The sequence below is a fragment of the Talpa europaea genome, assembly GCF_964194135.1.
Source record: "Talpa europaea genome assembly, chromosome: 9".
In the NCBI taxonomy this organism is placed as follows: domain Eukaryota; kingdom Metazoa; phylum Chordata; class Mammalia; order Eulipotyphla; family Talpidae; genus Talpa; species Talpa europaea.
Window position 1 is genome coordinate 23889292 of NC_140076.1, and position 18815 is coordinate 23908106.

At 44.0% G+C, this 18815-nt stretch overlaps 1 protein-coding gene across 3 annotated transcripts in view; it reads left to right on the forward strand.

Moving 5' to 3' along the window:
* The window catches only part of MACF1 (microtubule actin crosslinking factor 1), a gene marked incomplete at both ends in the record, with an annotated part of 211499 nt that overhangs the window by 182731 nt on the left and 9953 nt on the right, over nt 1–18815 (forward strand). The window contains 16 exons of one of the 3 annotated variants that reach the window (XM_084243390.1): nt 582–737; nt 846–1052; nt 1190–1309; nt 2915–3084; nt 4132–4291; nt 5318–5512; nt 5849–5977; nt 6830–6973; nt 7446–7634; nt 9657–9777; nt 10358–10521; nt 11746–11908; nt 13443–13597; nt 14473–14547; nt 15523–15540; nt 18339–18456. In XM_084243390.1, the coding sequence (XP_084099516.1) occupies nt 582–737; nt 846–1052; nt 1190–1309; nt 2915–3084; nt 4132–4291; nt 5318–5512; nt 5849–5977; nt 6830–6973; nt 7446–7634; nt 9657–9777; nt 10358–10521; nt 11746–11908; nt 13443–13597; nt 14473–14547; nt 15523–15540; nt 18339–18456 (2284 nt within the window). The remainder of the gene's footprint in view (nt 1–581; nt 738–845; nt 1053–1189; nt 1310–2914; nt 3085–4131; nt 4292–5317; nt 5513–5848; nt 5978–6829; nt 6974–7445; nt 7635–9656; nt 9778–10357; nt 10522–11745; nt 11909–13442; nt 13598–14472; nt 14548–15522; nt 15541–18338; nt 18457–18815) is intronic. The other 2 variants (XM_084243391.1, XM_084243392.1) reach the window with 2 other exon arrangements.

Here is an 18815-nt window from a genome sequence, read left to right on the forward strand (position 1 = left end):
TCTCATTTAAATCAGAGTGTTTAAAAATTTGCATCTGATGTTGTTAGATTTTTGCTTAGAATATCATGATTTCTTTTATTAGCTTCAGAATCACACATTTTCAGGTGCTGTATTTTCTGAAAACATATTTAAAAAGAGAGCACTGCAGTGAGCATTATCTCTACAGTAAAGTGTTTTATTTCATTATTTTAATGCCATTAAAAAAAAAAAAAGATCAGAGGAAACTGAGATTTTGCCCAGAGCAGGTTGCAGATCCTGCAGCTGTTGCCACTAAAGGGTCTGTTCATTTGCGTCTCCTAAATAGTTTCATTCCTGTCCTTCAGCATCCCAGGAAGTGGGGAATGGCAGAGAAAGCAATGAGCTGCAAATTGTGCTCTTTTCTCTTCCATACACCGTTTCAGTTTCAGACACTAACATTAAAATGTCCCCTTCTTCACAAACGAGGCATGTTTGCAGATTGATTAATAGGAGGCTTCCTTTCTAGAGGTCATTTCATGTGGTGTACAATTCATGTCTTTGTTCTTGAAGCTACAATTCCTGAATTCGGTACTTTTTCTTTGTGTGTTTTAATTAAAATTCAGTCAAAGCTGGAAGAGGCCCTCAACCTGGCAACAGAATTCCAGAATTCCCTACAAGAATTTATCAACTGGCTCACCCTAGCAGAGCAGAGTTTAAACATCGCTTCTCCTCCCAGCCTGATTCTGAACACCGTCCTTTCCCAGATAGAGGAGCATAAGGTGACTATGATGTTGCTTTCCTTTTCAAATAACTAGTTATATAATTGTGCATCTATGTCATCTTTCTCTATTATCTTAAGTATAATAAGAGCAATATTCTTCCTCCAGGTTTTTGCTAATGAAGTAAATGCTCATCGAGACCAGATCATTGAGCTGGATCAAACTGGGAATCAGCTAAAATTTCTTAGCCAAAAACAGGATGTTGTTCTGATCAAGAACTTGCTGGTTAGCGTCCAGTCCCGATGGGAAAAAGTTGTCCAGCGATCTATTGAAAGAGGACGATCACTAGATGATGCCAGGAAGCGGGCAAAACAAGTAAGTTATAAAAGAGAGAGACTAATTTACTGACCAGCCTTGGCTACATGTGTTAACTCTCTGGGTTGGTCCTCAAAAAAGTGTCATAGAGTGTGCATATTCATTCCCGCTCCAACTTCCTTCTTATGTGATTGTAGTTCCATGAAGCTTGGAAAAAACTGATTGACTGGCTAGAAGATGCAGAGAGTCACCTGGACTCGGAACTGGAAATCTCCAATGACCCAGACAAAATTAAACTTCAGCTCTCTAAGCACAAGGTAAAGCAGCTCGTTGCCCTTGGGTCTCAAGCGTGGCATTCACTGCAGATAGTGGCTTGCTGAAAATGAAAGTCACAACTAGTCAAAAGAAAACTAAAACTGGGGCCTCCCCGGTGGCGCAGCAGTTGAGCGCTGGGTTGCGAAGCTGCCTGCAGCCTCTGCGGTGCCGGTTCGATCCCCAGCTACTCCCCGGCCACTGGAGGAGGGTCCTGCATGGCACGCAGACCTCTCCTGCCGCCCGCTGCTCCCCTCAGCAGTGTACTTCGGTCCTTCTGCCTGCTCTGCTCCCCGCTCTGGTGAATTCTCTCACCCTCCCGCGCTTCTGACTGTGCCCAGTGCTTGTATGTATGTATGTATGTATGTATAAATAAATAAATAAATCTTTAAGAAAAGAAAACTAAAACTAATCAGCTAATGGGAAGAAGTCGAGGGGCTGAAGCTAGCATTCCAGCTCACGTCTTGGCACTGTGTAACCATGATAAGTGCTCATTTAACAACAGTTCAAGTGAAGTGATTGTTGAGTAACCAGCTAAAACTGTAGATTTTAGAAACTATCATGCACTGCTCTTGTGGCATAAACAAAACCTTATAAATTTCTTAAGGATAAACTATCATTAATATTAGTTCAAGATGTACTGACATTCATGTTATACCCACCTGCCAACCGGAAAACTCAAAAACTGCTTTTGTTCTAAATCAAGATGTCATATGACTTTTAGTGCTTTTTTCTTTTTCTTCTGTTTTTTGTTATTATTTTGCTTTTATTCTTTCTTTTTTTTTAATTGAAGTTATGTTGGTGTACATTCTTGCTGTATTTTGAAATCATAGGGTTCCCTCCTCTTTCTGGCGCTGTTATTATAACAGTCCCCCAACCAAACCATCCATAGTCCACAACCAGAGTCCGTTATGCTCCCTCCCAGTTTGTAATCACCCATTCCCTTTTCCCTCCTCTGAATGGCTCAGTTCCAGTGTCTACTTTCAAGGACTAGTTTTTGAGTTTGGCTTTATTTGACCCTTTGTCTGGTTTCTCTGCACTTACATTTAAGACACCATCTTGTATTTGTCTCTCTCCTTTGGACTTATTTCACTTAGCATAATTCCTTTCAGTGCCATCTATGTTGCCGCAAATATCCTAAGTTTATCTTTTTTGATCACTGAGTAATAATCACTCATCTGTTTTGGGGCACTTAGGTTTTTTTCCATAGCCTGGCTATTGTAAATAGTGCTGCAAAGAACACGGGAGTGCAGATTTTCCTTTGAATTTGTGTATTTGAATTCATTGGGTAGATGCCTAAAGTGGAATTGCTGGGTCATATAGTAGATCCATTTTTAATCTTTTGAGAAACCTGCATACTGCTTTCCATAGAGGCTGGAGCACTTTACAGCCCCACCAACAATGTAAAAAGGTTCCTTTTTCTCCACATCCTTTCCGGCACTTACTGTTCCTGGTCTTTCCACACAGGTGAAAAGTATCTTATTGTGGTTTTGATTTGCATTTTTCTAATGGTAGGTGATGATGAACATTTTTTCATGTGCCTGTCCACCATCTGTCTTCTTTTTTAACCTCTCTGCCCCTTGATGTTTTTCTTTTCTTTTTGGAAACAGGAGTTTCAGAAAACTCTTGGTGGCAAGCAGCCTGTGTATGATACCACAATTAGAACTGGCAGAGCACTGAAGGAAAAAACTTTGCTTCCTGATGACACTCACAAACTGGACAATTTATTGGGGGAAGTCAGAGACAAATGGGATACTGTTTGTGGCAAGTCCGTGGAGAGGTGAGCATGAAGCCCCCTTAGAGGGTCTGTATGATCCCCAAAATAACCAAGACTTTTACTGGATCCCCAAAGTGTAATGAAGCTAACGCATCAGTAAAAGGTTTTGTAGCCTCTCAGTATCTCCAGTTAATCCAATAAGAGTTATGAAATAATTTGAATAAAATGAATTAAAGTTCACTTGAAACTTACTGTATGAGAAAGACTGAGGCCCCAAAAGTAAAACCAATAGTAATAGAAGATCAGGAACTGTAAATGTTAGAAATCACTAGTGTAATACAGCTGTTTCATAGAGCATTCTCACCGAGCCCAACATGGTGCAGAGCCTCTCCCAGTACACCTCATTTAATCATCCCAATACCTGACCTTTACTGAGAAACTACTACTGAGTGTGCCTAACGGTGCCTGCTAGACATTTAGTTTTAACAGCCACTGAGGTGGGTGCTGTTATTCCATTGTAGAAGTGGAACAGTCACAATGATGTCTCTAAATTCCCTCAATTACTAAGTAGCAGAGCTGGAATTTGAAACTGGGCAGTTTGGTTCTAAAAGTTGTGCTTTCACCTACTGGTACCCACTATGCTATGCTAAGTACTATAATATCTCCATTTTATGTGCACCCTTAATTTTTTTTAGATGAGGCAGCTGAGGTTCAAAATGGTGAAGAGACAGCCCATGGTCACACCACTGTTACCAGGTCTCTCATCTTCTAGAGTAGTGTGAAATAATTAACACAGACCTTGGGTTGTTGGGGTGTGTTCATACGAATAGCCATTGGACTCAAGGAATCCAAAAGGACATCTATACCTGCCCCCCCACCCTCACTACAGTAAATCCATTCCAGAAAATGGTTCGATGAAAAATGTTTCTAAGAAGTATCTAGGCATTTCTCTTAGATACTCTGTACTATATTTCTAACTGTTCTATCATGGATGTTCTTTCCTCTGTGGAGTTCAAGCAGTATTCCCTCTTAGCAGTCAGAACACTCCTAGCAGTGTTCTTCTTTTTATAGAAGAACACCTCAAAATGAAGGGGTTTGTGCTTTTTTCAGGCAGCACAAGTTGGAGGAGGCCCTGCTGTTCTCAGGCCAGTTCATGGACGCTTTGCAGGCATTGGTGGACTGGTTGTACAAGGTGGAGCCTCAGCTGGCAGAGGACCAGCCTGTGCATGGGGACCTGGACCTGGTCATGAATCTCATGGATGCCCATAAGGTAAGGGAAGGGCTGAGGCCCACCTAGGCGTGCCTTCTGCTTGCCAACCTGCCAGTGCAGAAAGGCATCTGACAGCCTATATCTCCTCTTTTCAGAGAGGCAGCTCCTTGCTTTGTGTTTAAACAAACTGTTGCTGGGATTCCACATCAAGTCACAAAGAATTTTCCAAAATTGGATTGATTCAGATGTGGCAGTGTGAGATTCCCTCCCCCCTTCATATTTGTATCTCACAGTTGAGACATAGAAATTTTTAACTTTAAAAGACCCTCAGATACCCATTTCCACTGACTCCTAAAATAGAAATGAGTACTTTTTTAAGTATTTCAAGGCTAACAAACTCAACACTGCCCGTCACGTCCTCCTGCTTCAGCATTACCTTGAAATTACATCCAATTCTTTTTGTGTGCATGACAGATGTGTTCTTATTTTAACTCCCTTAAATCTGAAAATGTTAGTATAATGTTATTCCCATTTTGCAGATAAGGAAACTGAGACTCCAGTGAAGCATCTTATCCAAACAAAAGTCACACCATTCATGTTCCTTCCACATTTTCCGGCCTCCCTCGGTGCATAAAAGACACATTATTGGAATCTTCCCGGAAAACTGAACTATATGATAGTTTTCCTTCTCAGATTCAAAACATTTCAATCTCAGGGCCTCCCCGGTGGCGCAGCGGTTGAGCGCTGGGTTGCGAAGCTGCCCGCGGCCTCTGCAGCGCCGGTTCGATCCCCGGCTGCTCCCCGGCCACCGGAGGAGGGTCCCACATGGTGCGCAGACCTCTCCTGCCGCCCGCTGCTCCCCTCGGCAGTGTACTTCGGTCCTTCTGCCTGCTCTGCCTCCCGCTCTGGCTCTGGTGAATTCTCTCGCCTTCCCGTGCTTCTGACTGTACCCAGTGCATGTATAAACAGAACAAACAAACAAACAAATAAATAAATGAAAAAAAAACATGCCTCTATAAAAAAAAAAAAATAATAAAAAAAAAAAACATTTCAATCTCAAACTGATTTCCCTATTTTCTTTCCTAGGTTTTCCAGAAGGAGCTGGGAAAGCGAACGGGAACTGTTCAGGTGCTGAAGCGGTCTGGCCGTGAGCTGATTGAGAATAGTCGTGATGACACCACGTGGGTGAGAGGGCAGCTCCAGGAGCTGAGCACCCGCTGGGACACTGTGTGCAAGCTCTCTGTCTCCAAACAAAGCCGCCTGGAGCAGGCGCTAAAGCAGGTGAGAGACCTGTGCTGGGACAACCCAAGCAGGTGTATTAGAGCAGATTAGTTTTACTTTATCAGGATCAGCTCCTGATAAAGCTCCTGAAACTAGTAAGCAAACATTGATATTCTGAATGTTCATTAAGATTTTAACAGCCTGTTGTGTTAGAAAAATAATGGGATAAGTTGGTTTTCAAAGATCTACAAATGAAAGATGACCTGGGCGAGGGAAGGCAATACCAGATGCCTCTGATGCACTGATGAGCTCAGGCCAGACCCCTCCCCTGGCATGCCAGTGTCCAGAACCTTGGCTGCAGAGAGAGGGTCAATGTTTTGTGGTTGTCTTTTTCAGGCAGAAGAGTTCCGGGACACTGTCCACATGCTGCTGGAGTGGCTTTCTGAAGCAGAGCAAACACTTCGCTTTCGGGGGGCACTTCCTGATGACACAGAGGCTCTGCAGTCTCTCATTGACACCCACAAGGTAATCCAGCCTCCAGGAGCAGTGACCCTTGCCGCTCTCTGTGCTGAGGGCTGCCCCACCACTAGAGGGAAAGGAGCAGACCAGGGAGAGCCCAGCTTACTGGCTTAGTAAGAATGAGTGGGAAATAGCTGGTGGGTTTTGTAGCATCTGAAAGAGTCTTACTTGTTTTTACAAAAGTAACGTGTGTGGTAAACAAGTGAGGACATGGTGGCAGATAAAGCAAAACTTGGGCTGTTCCACCTTCTTTACTTCTTACCTACACATACCTTTGTTTGACCCTTATATTCAGGCCCCAGTCTGCTCTCCTAGACCCGCTTATGACAGAATATAAAGCAATGTTTCTGGGCCCTCATTGTAACTGTCCTAATGAGGTGGGAAAGTTTCCTTCATTAATAAAATATTGTGATGCCCCCACAGAAGGTTTCAATCTTGGTTTTCATCTTGGTCATTGTATTCTATTACAGGAATTTTTAAACATTGTAGTGTTTTTTTAACTGTCATTTATTCCTGACAGTACTGTTTATTTACATAAATGGAAATGAATAAAAACAGGATTGTTTTTGAAAACACAAACTAATTCATAATGGGTAAAGGGGCACGCCCAGCCTAGCAAAGGGGACAGACCCCTGTGTCCCTCGTCCTGTCACCTCTAGCAGAGAAAGTCATTCCAGTGCAAACCTCATGTCTTTTAGATTGAAAACAAAAAGCCAGCGGCACCTAAATGAGGACTCTTAGAGGCCTCTGTCAACACAGGGAGGAGAAAATCTGAAGTTTTTTCCCTGTCTCAGGGTAAACTAACAGTGCTGCTAAAGTAGATTTTGTCAGTTTTGGTTTTCAAATCTTTTTGTTTAGGAATTCATGCAGAAAGTAGAAGAAAAGCGAGTGGATGTGAGCACAGCAGCAGCGATGGGAGAAGCCATCTTGGCTGTCTGCCATCCCGACTGCATCACCACCATCAAACACTGGATCACCATCATCCGGGCTCGCTTTGAGGAGGTGAGTCCCCGGCTTCCAAGGAAGACAGCACAAACACAGGGAAAGGGGTATATAGCAATAAAACACTACAGAGAGTGCATCGCCCCTGCCCTTCTCCAAATAAGGAATCTTTAACTGCAACTATGTCAACAAGAATTGAGTCAGCACTTTAGTAAGACTGCCTGCTTGGTAATGTGTAGAAATCGGGATGCATGGTGCTGGGGTGGTGATGTGTTAGCTGATGACTTCCATTGGACACCCTGGGTGTTATTTCCACCTTTCTGAGAAGTCCATTTTGAATAGGATATGCTGTAGATTTGCTTCCAGGAATGCTGCTTTCTTATTTCAGCTGTCCCTGGAATAAGAGTTGAAGTCTTCTGACCCTTGGATGGTCTTTTTCCCTAATAAGTCATCGTTGGGGCTAATAAAAAAAAGGGCTTTGCAAATAGCTGTGTGCTTGACTGAAGACAACACGGTTTCCCTGTCGCCCCAGGTCCTGACCTGGGCTAAGCAGCACCAGCAGCGTCTTGAAACAGCCCTGTCGGAACTGGTGGCTAATGCTGAGCTCTTGGAAGAACTTCTGGCGTGGATCCAGTGGGCTGAGACCACCCTCATTCAGCGGGATCAGGAGCCAATCCCTCAGAACATTGACCGAGTTAAAGCCCTTATTGCTGAGCACCAGGTATCTTCACCGCTGTGTTCCTTGTGTTGGTCATGGGCGCCTGCTCCCTTTGTCCTATGTATTCATTTTCTTACTTGCTGCTTAAGATGTTCTGACAGAACTTAAAACACACGTATCTGTCAGTTTCAGTGGGCAAGAGTCTGGGTAGAAGTTTGCCAGGTCCTCCTCTTGGGGCCTTACTCTCGTCCAAACTCATCATTTCCTTGTACAAGCAGGGCCTGGTCTCCATTATCCTTGCATCTCAGCTACTGGAGGCCACCCTCAGGTCCTAAACACAGTCCCACCACTTGGCAGCTTAGATCTTCAAACCAGCAGGACAAACTCCTGTTGGCTCTCGTAGGTCTTACACTGTTCTATCCTTTGCTCTAGTGTTGCCCCTATTTGAAGGGAGGTAGTTACACAGGGCATGAACACCACTGGTGGGAATCTGGGTACCTTCTAAGAAATATGCCTGCCCCATCCTGGTTTACCCACTGGCCTCCGAGCCAAGTTCCCATTGGCCTATCCCAGTTTCACTTAGGTTGGGGAAGATCTTTTAGGGGAACCCAAAGATGGGCTCAGGCAACACCAAACTGACTTTCATAGTTTCAGCCTTAGGAGGAAATAGGGTTTTTTTGTTTTATTTTTGTTTTATTTTGTTTAAAGATCTATTTATTTATGCATACAAGAACTGGGGTACAGGCCAGAGGTGCGGGGGGTGAGAGGATTCACCAGAGACAAAGTGGGGAACAGAAAAGGCAGATTGACTGAAGTACACTGCTGAGGGGAACAGCGGGCGAGTCAGGAGAGGTCTGCCACGCCATGTGCGTAGCTCCCTGGTGGGGGAATGAACTTGTGCTGCAGTGGCTGTGGACAGCCTCATAGGTTGCGTCCCAAACCCCTGTGCCACCAGGGATGCCTGGAAATAGGGTTTTTAATCAGAATAATTTACACTGAATGCAAACCTGGATCTTGCTGTTATGTTGTGGAAACGTGGTGTCCTTAGTGTACACGATAGCTAACTAACCTAGCCAATGAGAACTCCCGATGCGTTGTCTCAAGCTTACCTACAGGGACACCTTCCCTCCTGCGTGAGATGATGCTCTTCCCACCCAATGCCAGTCCTTTCCCTTCTGTTATCCCCATTCTTCTTGTGTCTTCAAGTCCCCCGTTCTGTTTGCTTTTGTCCTTCCCACCCTGTTTCCTGAGTTGCCCCCCCTTTTCCCCCCTCCTTTCTCAGCCAGACATCTTGCTCCCTGGCTTCTCTCGCTTCCTACTCACTCCCCAGGTCCCTGTGGTTTGACTCCTCTCCCCATCAGACGTCTGACACCCAACCCCTGACACCGTCCCAGTCCATCACGCTGGCTGAATTCTAGCCTTTGTCTTATTTGGCCTGTGACAGTTGCCTCTTCCCCGTGTCTCAAAACTCTCTTTTTTTTTAAAGATTTATTTATTTACTTATTTATTTATACAAGCACTGGGTACAGTCAGAAGCATGGGAGGGTGAGAGAATTCACCAGAGCTAGAAGGCAGAGCAGAAGAGGCAGAGTGACAAAGTACACTGCTGAGGGGAGCAGCAGGCGGCAGGAGAGGTCTGCGCGCCATGTGGGACCCTTCTCTGGTGGCCAGGGAGCAGCCGGGGATTGAACCGGCGCTGTAGAGGCCGCAGGCAGCTTCGCAACCCAGTGCTCAACCGCTGCGCCACCGGGGAGGCCCAAAACTCTCTTCTTTTGACGTATGTCCTTCCATCGAATTTTCCTCCCATCTCTGTCCGTTCCTTAACCATCTCCGCTGGTTCTTCATGCTCTGTCCACTTGGTAGTGGTGTTATTCCCTGAGCTTCCATCCCTGACCTTCTCCTCAAACCTGATAACCACCTGATAAACTGCCTTGCTCAGCTGTGTTTCTCCGAAGGAGTGAGACCATGTACAAAGGCTTTTGTCCTTCCAATGGCCATGGGCTTGACTTTTGTTAATAAGTTGCCTCATTCCATCTTACTCCAAGAAAACCCTCAACCTTTCTTCCTCTTGTTTGTGCTTAACAGGCGTTTATGGAAGAGATGACTCGAAAACAGCCTGACGTGGACCGGGTCACCAAGACATACAAAAGGAAAAACATAGAGCCCGCCCACACGCCTTTCATCGACAAGTCCCGCAGCAGCAGCAGTATGTGCCCACCCGCTCGGGCAGGATGTGTTACCCCACTAACCGAGACGTGCCCCCCCCGCCCCGAGTGCCCATCACAGCACTTCTCATCCATTCTTGAAAACCAAATTGGATTTGAACTAAAATCTTTCTTTAAAACTTGCTTTTCTTACACTGACAAATAATTAACTGCACTTATTTCCTTCGAATAGAGTGAGATTTTAAGGCGGCTATACAGATTCTTTTGCAGTAGCCATTCCATTCTTTTGGGGCTGGCTGCTAACATTTGGTTAGTACTAATCTAATCATAAAGTAAATCTGCTCTCATGGAATCTTTGCTTTTTCACAAGAGTTGACATTTCCTCACTTCACTAAGGTAGGACAGATTGATTAAGCATATGAGACAGATGTCTCTTCGCTGAGGAAGAGGGCCAGTCACTTTGAAATGAATATCTAAATACTCCCAAGTCCCATGTTTCTTTCTCAGTGCCTGACTTGCACCCCATTACAAAGCTCCACTCAGGTCATATACATATGGCCGTTTCTCTTTGTGAACTAACAAAAACAGCTTTTCTGATCTCATGATTATTTTTCCTCTTAGGGAAGTCCTTGAATCAGCCCACGCCACCTCCCATACCAATCCTGTCACAGTCTGAAGCAAAAAACCCACGCATCAACCAGCTCTCTGGTCGCTGGCAGCAGGTGTGGCTGCTGGCATTGGAGCGGCAGCGGAAGCTGAATGATGCCCTGGACAGGCTGGAGGAGGTAAGGGACTTCTTATTCCAAACACACCCCTCCTGTGACCTGTGTGTGCTGGGACCTGCTTCTTCAGTAGTAGAAACACACTGGTGTGGACCAGAACTCTGTCCTTCAGGAACCCCCCCCTCCCCTCCCCCTGCCAGGAGGAAAGACACGTGTGAAAAAAATCCACTCACCATGGAGTAGACACAGCACTGGTTGTGTTCCAAGGGTCCAACCTGAGACCTGAGCTTGGCTGTGCCAAGAATCGCCAGCCTAACCTTGCCAATCACCTCCAGGTGTCCACCTTATAGGAAATGACCATTCCTGAGCCTTGTATATAAAGATAAATGCTACACAATTTTGCAATAAGAGTAGCTTTTTTAAAATCTTATTTAATCTGTTAGTCTTCACTAGATTACAAAGAGCAAATCTTGAAGTTTTATTTACCACTGTGTAAAAATTAGCAATACACTTCCTAGTTTCTAATACCTTTTATATTTTTTTTTATTTGTGCACATCAAAGCAGCTATACCCAGAAGTGAGTGTTCTGTGTTTTTTGTTATTTCTGTAGGTTCAGTTGAGTTTTAAGTATATTTGGGTTTGGCTTTTTTTCCCCCATTCCTTCCAACTTTGGAGTTTGAAAGACCAGGGGAAAACTGCTGCTCTGTTGAAGTCATCCTGAGTCTAAAGCACGAACATAGTCGAAGTGGCTAAATATGGCCTTGCCCACTGCACAGCTGCTGTCATCTGTCAAGGCCAGACATTGAACATGGAAGTCAGACGGAGCCACTTTAGACAAATAAGCTTGCATGCAGGGTTAGATTCCTAATGCTTCCGGCCAGAATGCAAATGAGCTCATCTCAGGAAATATGAGCCTCCTGACATTGGGACGTGTCGGGAGTGAGGCATGCTGAGGACTTCTATTCAGTGATAGAATCCATCCCCTTATATCTCAAAGGGTAAGCCTTTGAAAAACCAGCGAAAACAAGGCGGGCTCCACCCACGTGGTTCATGTTCCACGTACTCCCTGTTTCCGTCGGTGGGTGTCCAGCTGCTGTTTCTCCCGCTGCTCCATCATACCGCAGCTTGTGTAATCATGGCTTTAAGGGAAGGTGCCAATGCAGATATCATTGTTGGTGCCCCTCTAGAAGGCCTGCATGGCTTTATTGAGTGTTTGAAAGTTCTGGTAAGCTCCGGGCAGTTAAGGGTCAAAACGATGTCTTATTGACTCCTCTGATTTCTGCCTAGTTGAAGGAATTTGCCAACTTTGACTTTGATGTCTGGAGGAAAAAGTACATGCGTTGGATGAATCACAAAAAGTCTCGGGTGATGGATTTCTTCCGTCGGATTGACAAGGACCAGGATGGGAAGATAACACGCCAGGAGTTCATCGACGGCATTCTAGCATCCAGTGAGTCCCGTCGTGACCCAAAGACAGGTCACGTCTGAATTCCTTGCGTTTTGTAGAAGCAAGTGTATTCTGATAAGCAGTCTTTCTGAAGTTAAAATACTAGTCCTCGGGAAGTAATGCAACTGCTTTCCAAAATTGGTCTATTGTTTGATGGAGAGAAGAATTTCTTTCTGGGAATAAAATAAACTGGTCTTAACTGACACATTGTAGCAAGCAAAACATGTGTGAGGTATACATAAGAACTAACTTTTGTAAATATGAGGTTGAAAGTGACATGTTTAAGGAAATAAGATTTTCATAGTACCTATTTCCAACATCTATACTAATAGTTTGCAAAGTATGTGATCCCATTTACTTTTAGCAGAAGGAATAATTGAGGCATGAAGTAGTTAAGTGCTTTGTCAGGCTCACACATCACATCTCATAGCTGTGTTACTCTGCATGGTGCTGGGAAAACCTGTCTGGAGGGAATATTTGAACTAAAACCTAAAGCATGAGAAGAATCCAGCTCTGTTGAGGTTTCAGGGAAGAGACAGAGCAGAGGGAACTGCAAGTGCAAAGCACTGAGGTGGGAATGAACTTGGCATCTCCTAGTCTTGGAAGGTTAAACTGGCTGGATTGTCATGACCTCAGAGAGTGTAAGACATGAAGTTGGAAAGGTAGGCAGACACATGAGAAGAGATCAGATTTTATTCCAGAGACAGTAGGCAGCCACCAGAGGTTTTCAGCTGAAAAGCGATATACTCTACGTTTTACCAGATTACTCTGGCTACCATAAATACTCACGCTTCCTTTTAGAAAGCAGTTTGTCAAGAACCTAATCTAAACATATGAAAACTTCATTCTGTTAATTCTAAAGTATCATTGGTCTGAAATCATTAACCTGAAATCTGAGTATCATTGGATATTTAGTGGAGGGGATAGATGAATTTTTTTTTATAGAGGTTTTTATTTATTTATTTGTTTGTTTATTTGCTTGTTTGTTTTGGTTTATACAAGCACTGGGTACAGTCAGAAGCGCGGGAGGGCGAGAGAATTCACCAGAGCCAGAGCGGGGAGCAGAGCAGGCAGAAGGACCGAAGTACACTGCTGAGGGGAGCAGCGGGCGGCAGGAGAGGTCTGCGCGCCATGTGGAACCCTCCTCTGGTGGCCGGGGAGCAGCCGGGGATCGAACCAGCGCTGCAGAGGCGCGGGCAGCTTCGCAACCCAGTGCTCAGTCGCTGTGCCACCGGGGAGGCCCAGGATAGATGAATTTTTAAGTTAGGTGGTAGGTTCATGAACAGTTGTGATGTGTACACTTTTTGGTATACCTGTTAGTAAGCAAAGCAAAAACGTAGCAGCGAGTAGTTTCTGGGCACTGTATTTTGGGGTGGTTTTTATTTCTTTATGCTATTTTATATCTTCTAAGTTTTCTAAAGTGAGCATACTGCTTTTCAGAAAAAAATCAAGGCATTAATGTTTTTTCTTTCAAGTACTATTTAAATATCCTCCAATCAACCAGTTAATGTTCCAAAATGTGATTTGTTTTCTCTAGAGTTCCCTACTACCAAGCTGGAGATGACCGCCGTTGCTGACATTTTTGACCGAGATGGGGATGGCTACATTGATTACTATGAATTCGTGGCTGCTCTCCATCCCAACAAGGATGCTTACCGACCAACCACCGATGCTGATAAAATTGAAGATGAGGTATGGAGAAGAGTTGAATTTTGAGTACATTTCTGACCATAAGTTTCTCTGTCCTGAACCTGATTGGGTGCAGTTGCCACCTCAGCCCTATGATTTACCTGTTGGGAGATGACTGGAGTTCTGTTGAGGGTATTGCCCAAAGGATTTCTGGTTATTGAGTTCAGTCTTGATGACCTTTTACTCAAGTGAGTTGCATCTGTGCAGTAATCTTCTGCTTACAAAGAACCTTACCTTACCAATTCATCCCTGTTCACGGATTGCATGTTGCTTAGAATGGACTCCTCTCTCAGATCTCCCTCAGAATCCAAGGGTGTAGTATTCAAATGTAGAAATTAAGGGATGAACTGAAAAGTACTGTCTGAGGTGATGTGTATCCGCCAGATTTTCTGCCTAGTTCAAAACTGTATCACATTGAAAATAGAAAATTTATTGGCAGCATGTAGAGATCCCCACATCTGTTGCTCCTGGGAAGGGAGAGGCAGTGGGGCAGGTCTTGGGAGTGGCCTGGATCACCCTAGGACAACTTCCAGTAATCTGGACTCCAAAGGTGAACTTCACATTCGCTCATAATTTGCTTTGTTAGTTGATTATGATGCATGCATAATAGCACATTTATCTGAAGGAATTTTGAAGCAGATGGAATGTGTTTAATAGTTACTTGGGAATTTTTATTATAACCTCTCTCTCTTGAGTATCCCAGTTAGTTAGAAAAATGCATTTTAATGCAGGACAGAAGTTAAATGGATGTGTCAGAAGCCTAAAATACCTAACACATACATAATGAATAGAGTCTCTGTTTACATGCAAAAATCTTTGTTTCTCTGAAGAGGTCTTATTCTGCCCTCTTACCTTTTTTTTTTTTTTAATACCAATAGGTCACAAGACAAGTGGCTCAGTGCAAATGTGCAAAAAGGTTTCAGGTGGAACAGATTGGAGAGAATAAATACCGGGTAAGAAAAAGAACAGCCTTTAGGGTGGTCACTCCCCCACCTCCACCCACCCACACACCCCTTACAGGTGAAAGCAGTCTGACCCAGCAGACTCCACTGTGGCCCCCCTCGCTCTGGATGCCAGTGCCAGGTGTCCTGTTGGGCTAAGTTTAACACCCTACTTAGCTTCATCTGAAAAATAGTGCCATATTCTAGCTAACTCAAGTAGTTGCTTGTGTTTGGTTTCCCAGTCAAGGTGTTCACTATGAGCCTCAGTGGCTCATTAAAGCTGGAGAAACTGTCAGGGCCCCACGGGACACTGCCTGCTCTGTGCTGGACTCCAAATAGGGCCTGGATGCACTGGGGTGATGCCAGACTCCGTAGTCCTCCCTGGAAAACCACGCTGAGTGTGGCCATCACTAATAGTGAACTTTGCTGTGTGAGCTTCTTTTGGGACCAGAGTTGGGTCATAGAAGGGGTCTGAAATAGGACTCCTGTAATACATTTAGCAGCTTATTGGGGTTCTCTAAAGTCCTAAGGAAAACCATGGATTCACAGAGAGGATCTAGACAGCCATATGAGATCACACCATTACATGCACGAAGTTAGAAACAGGAAAACCAGGTCCCCCTATATATGGAAAACTCCCTCCAAGTACAGCAGTGGAAGTGTCAAGTGACAGATTCAGCCTAAGGCATCTAGTTAACAAAGTCCCAAGTAATCACACTTGTTTTGTGAGTTTTATTGTCTTGTTTTTTTTTCCATTACCTATGAGGGAACTGAATTTATCAGAGCAAAACAGATGGAATAAGTTAGGTCTTAATTTGTAAAACCATGTGACCGTGGCGGGAGCTCAGTCAGTACGGTCAGAGTGTGTCCCCATGCCAAAGACTGGTAACGTGAATGTGTGGTTTTCATTCCTTAGTGTTAATTTGACAAAATGTTCTTTTTTTTTTTTTTTTTTCTTCCATTTCCATTTACTCTTACTGTCCATAGTTCTTCCTCGGCAATCAGGTACAGTGCGCCTTGCAACTTTCTCCTTCTCAGTGGAAATGGGCTGTGTAACTACTGCTGCCTGTTCTGTGCTGTGGGGAGAGGGCATAATCAGAAGCATGCCTGGGTCACATTGGGTTGTCTTACCAAGTGGAGAAAACCTGCGGGCTGGACTAGTGTTGATAGTCCAGGTCTTTTTTTTTTTTTTTTTTTTTTTTAAGATGAAATTTGACATTGAAAGTTAAATTGACTGAGTTATGTATAATATTGTTCAGAGAAAATTGAAACTATAGCATCAATCCAGTTCTAAAAAATGCCTCATCTCATACCTCTACATTGGAAGCCAGGATACCGGACAACACAGTTCTGATTTCTATCAGACTCTTTAGCAAAAATTTTATATTGTACATCAAAGCAACAAACCTTGGGTTACTTGTACTCAGTGTCTTTAAATATATTAATATTTGTGTTATACTTGCATTGTATTTTATAACCAGAAGGTACCTGAGAAGTGTAGTGTGGGAATCCACATGATGACCATGGCCTGTGGTTTGCCCCCCTGTGGCCAGGCAGCTAAAATCTAAGGGGATCAAGTCAGACTTGCTGAAAGATTGCATGCCTGGGACTCCACTTGGTAACTCTAACCTTTTAGATCTTTTTGAGGGCTCTGGGGTCCTGTGTCTTCAAATGGAAGGAAGTTGCATGGGTCAAGTCTGTTTTGTTATATGAAATTAAGAACACTACAAGTTGTTTGGAGGCCCCCAATCAGTTCTGGGCACTGCAGTAATCACTAACAACTGTCATACTCTGAGCCATGGGAAGATCAGAGGATAGAAAGAAACAAAAGACAAAAACTGAGATTTGCTGTAGATAAACTATTGCATAAGAAAGCCAAGGGCACTTGCAGGATATGCCTCTTCGGTCAGGATGGCATGAAGTTGAAGTGGTGCTGACATCCTCCTTTTTTGCACCCTGGACCAGCAGCATGGCAATGTAGACCACAGAAGTTCACTTTATTTTATATACAAGGCTCTGAGGCCTGAAGTCCCACATGCCTGTGGCCACACTGCTCACGTCAGAGCCATTGCAAGAGCCAATGTTGCTGTCAGAGATTTTCCCTTTAAGAGAAGGAAACAAAGTTACTGTCACCTCCTCTGATTCTGTTCTGAGGTTTTTGTCCCACTTTGCCCGGCTCTGCCTGGTCTGTGTAGGTCCGCATTTTCAGAGCTGCTGTAACCCCTTGCACCATGCTTCTCGCTGGACTCAGCTTCCCCAGCCACTTTGGCTGCTGACTTGGGTCAAAACTCCTTTCCCCCACAGCTGCACAGAAGCAAGTGCGAATCTTTCAGGGAAAGCCTCATAGTAAGAACTTAAAGAGGAAAAAATAATGAAATAAATGCCAACAAGTAAATAACAGGGCACAGCAATGAAAGAATAAAGCATGTCTGGGAGTTCCTTCCTGATTCACTCTGGAAGACGAATGAACCTTATTTCTTTCCTCTCCTTACCTCTCCAGAGAAAAACCAAATAGTGGCTTGGGCCATCACTGCTCTTAGATATGGCTAGATCTCAGTCCGCCCCCGGTTTCACTCATTGGGCACAGCGTCTGCAGGAGGCTCCCACAGAGACCAAGGGGCAGCTTCCTTCCCAGGACAGGACATTTTCTCCTCACACCTCTGGGTTCCCCCACCTCAGTGCACTTCATACCACACTTGGCTGTTGCTGTAATCACTCTGTATAAAAACTTTAAAACTATAAGAGATGAAAGATGTGGAACTTTATTTTCAAAGTAAAGGACTGGCGGAGGGGGGTGGGTATGTGTGATATTTTTTCATCCCCCTTATCTGTAAACAGTGTACTTGAGTCCATGCACAGTAACACGGGGAATTACTACTACAAATATGTTAATTTTGAGGGGGGCCTTTCTGGCATTTTTGTGCCTTGTTTTTCAAAGTTATGGTCCTCCTTTATAACTTTGAAAATCCTAGTTAAGTGATGAGTTCTTTTCTCTTCTCCCCTCCTTCCCCAAACAGTCTCTTTGAATTAAATAATTTTAGAAATTTTGTTTCTCCAGATGTTCAGTTTTGGCTTTGGGATCTTAGTATGACTTTCTACCTCTTTAGTTTGGGAAGAAGGTAATTTATACAGTGGGAAACGAAGTGTTAATGGATGAGAAGTGGGAATGTTAAGGCAAGCAAAAAATAAACATCAGAAATCATACTTAACATCCCAAAATGATTATTAAATACTATTTATAATCAATATGGTAGATTAAAATTTTGATTTCTTAAATTTTTAACTAAAGTTTAGTATAAGTATTATAATCATTTGTCCAGCTGAAGAAACTTCTGCTGGTGACATCACAATTAGAGAATGCTTTGGGTTTACTTCTGAAAATACAATGTAGAAAATCAAATTTCCTTCTAAGCTTGTGATAATAATGATGCTTTGCAAGGTTTTCCTTCAGCTTAAAATTACTTCCTGTAGTTTTTTAAGCACACTGTATTCAGAAGTTGACATCAATCTCACCATGAAAACAAACTGGCCTAACAGAAGTGGGTTTTAATTTGGGGAGAATCTTTAAAAGAAAGTGAGCTAGTGTTTTACCTGTCCTGTGCCCTCTCCTCCCTTTTGGTGCAGGGGTCAAGGGTGACTGGAACGTTAACTTTATCGTAATTTAAATTCTTTCTGAAAATTGCAAGAGTTAAAAATGCCCACCCAAAACTATCAAATTGTCATTCCCTCTGAATACAGTCTGCTCTGGAAAGAAAGCCCAGGCTAACTCAGGCATGCTTACCAGTCTCCCCTTGGTCCTGCAGTTTGGGGACTCCCAGCAGCTGCGGCTGGTCCGCATCCTGCGCAGCACAGTGATGGTCCGCGTCGGTGGAGGATGGATGGCCCTGGATGAATTCTTAGTGAAAAATGACCCCTGCCGAGGTAAGGGACCGACCTGAGCATGCACCACGTTTTAGGTACGCCCTCACCGCTGCACTTCACTATTTACAGGAAATGCTGGTAGTGGGGTCTGCCTGGTATTTTGTCGTTAAGCTTGCTTCCCAGATGTTGTCCCACTAGCACAGATTCGAACTCAAGGTGCCAGCTGAGATCAGGGAGAGAAGGCAGGAGGGGTTGATGCTGTCAGAGGAGACAGATTTAGAGGAACACAGTAACGGAAATAGGAAAGGTATTGGTGTCATCGAGTGTTCCAGTTTGCAGAGTTAACACCAGCTTAGACAGGAGCCTGATGAGGCCTCTAGGCTCCTGGTAGGGCTCCCCAACCCTTGGTCTATAATTTC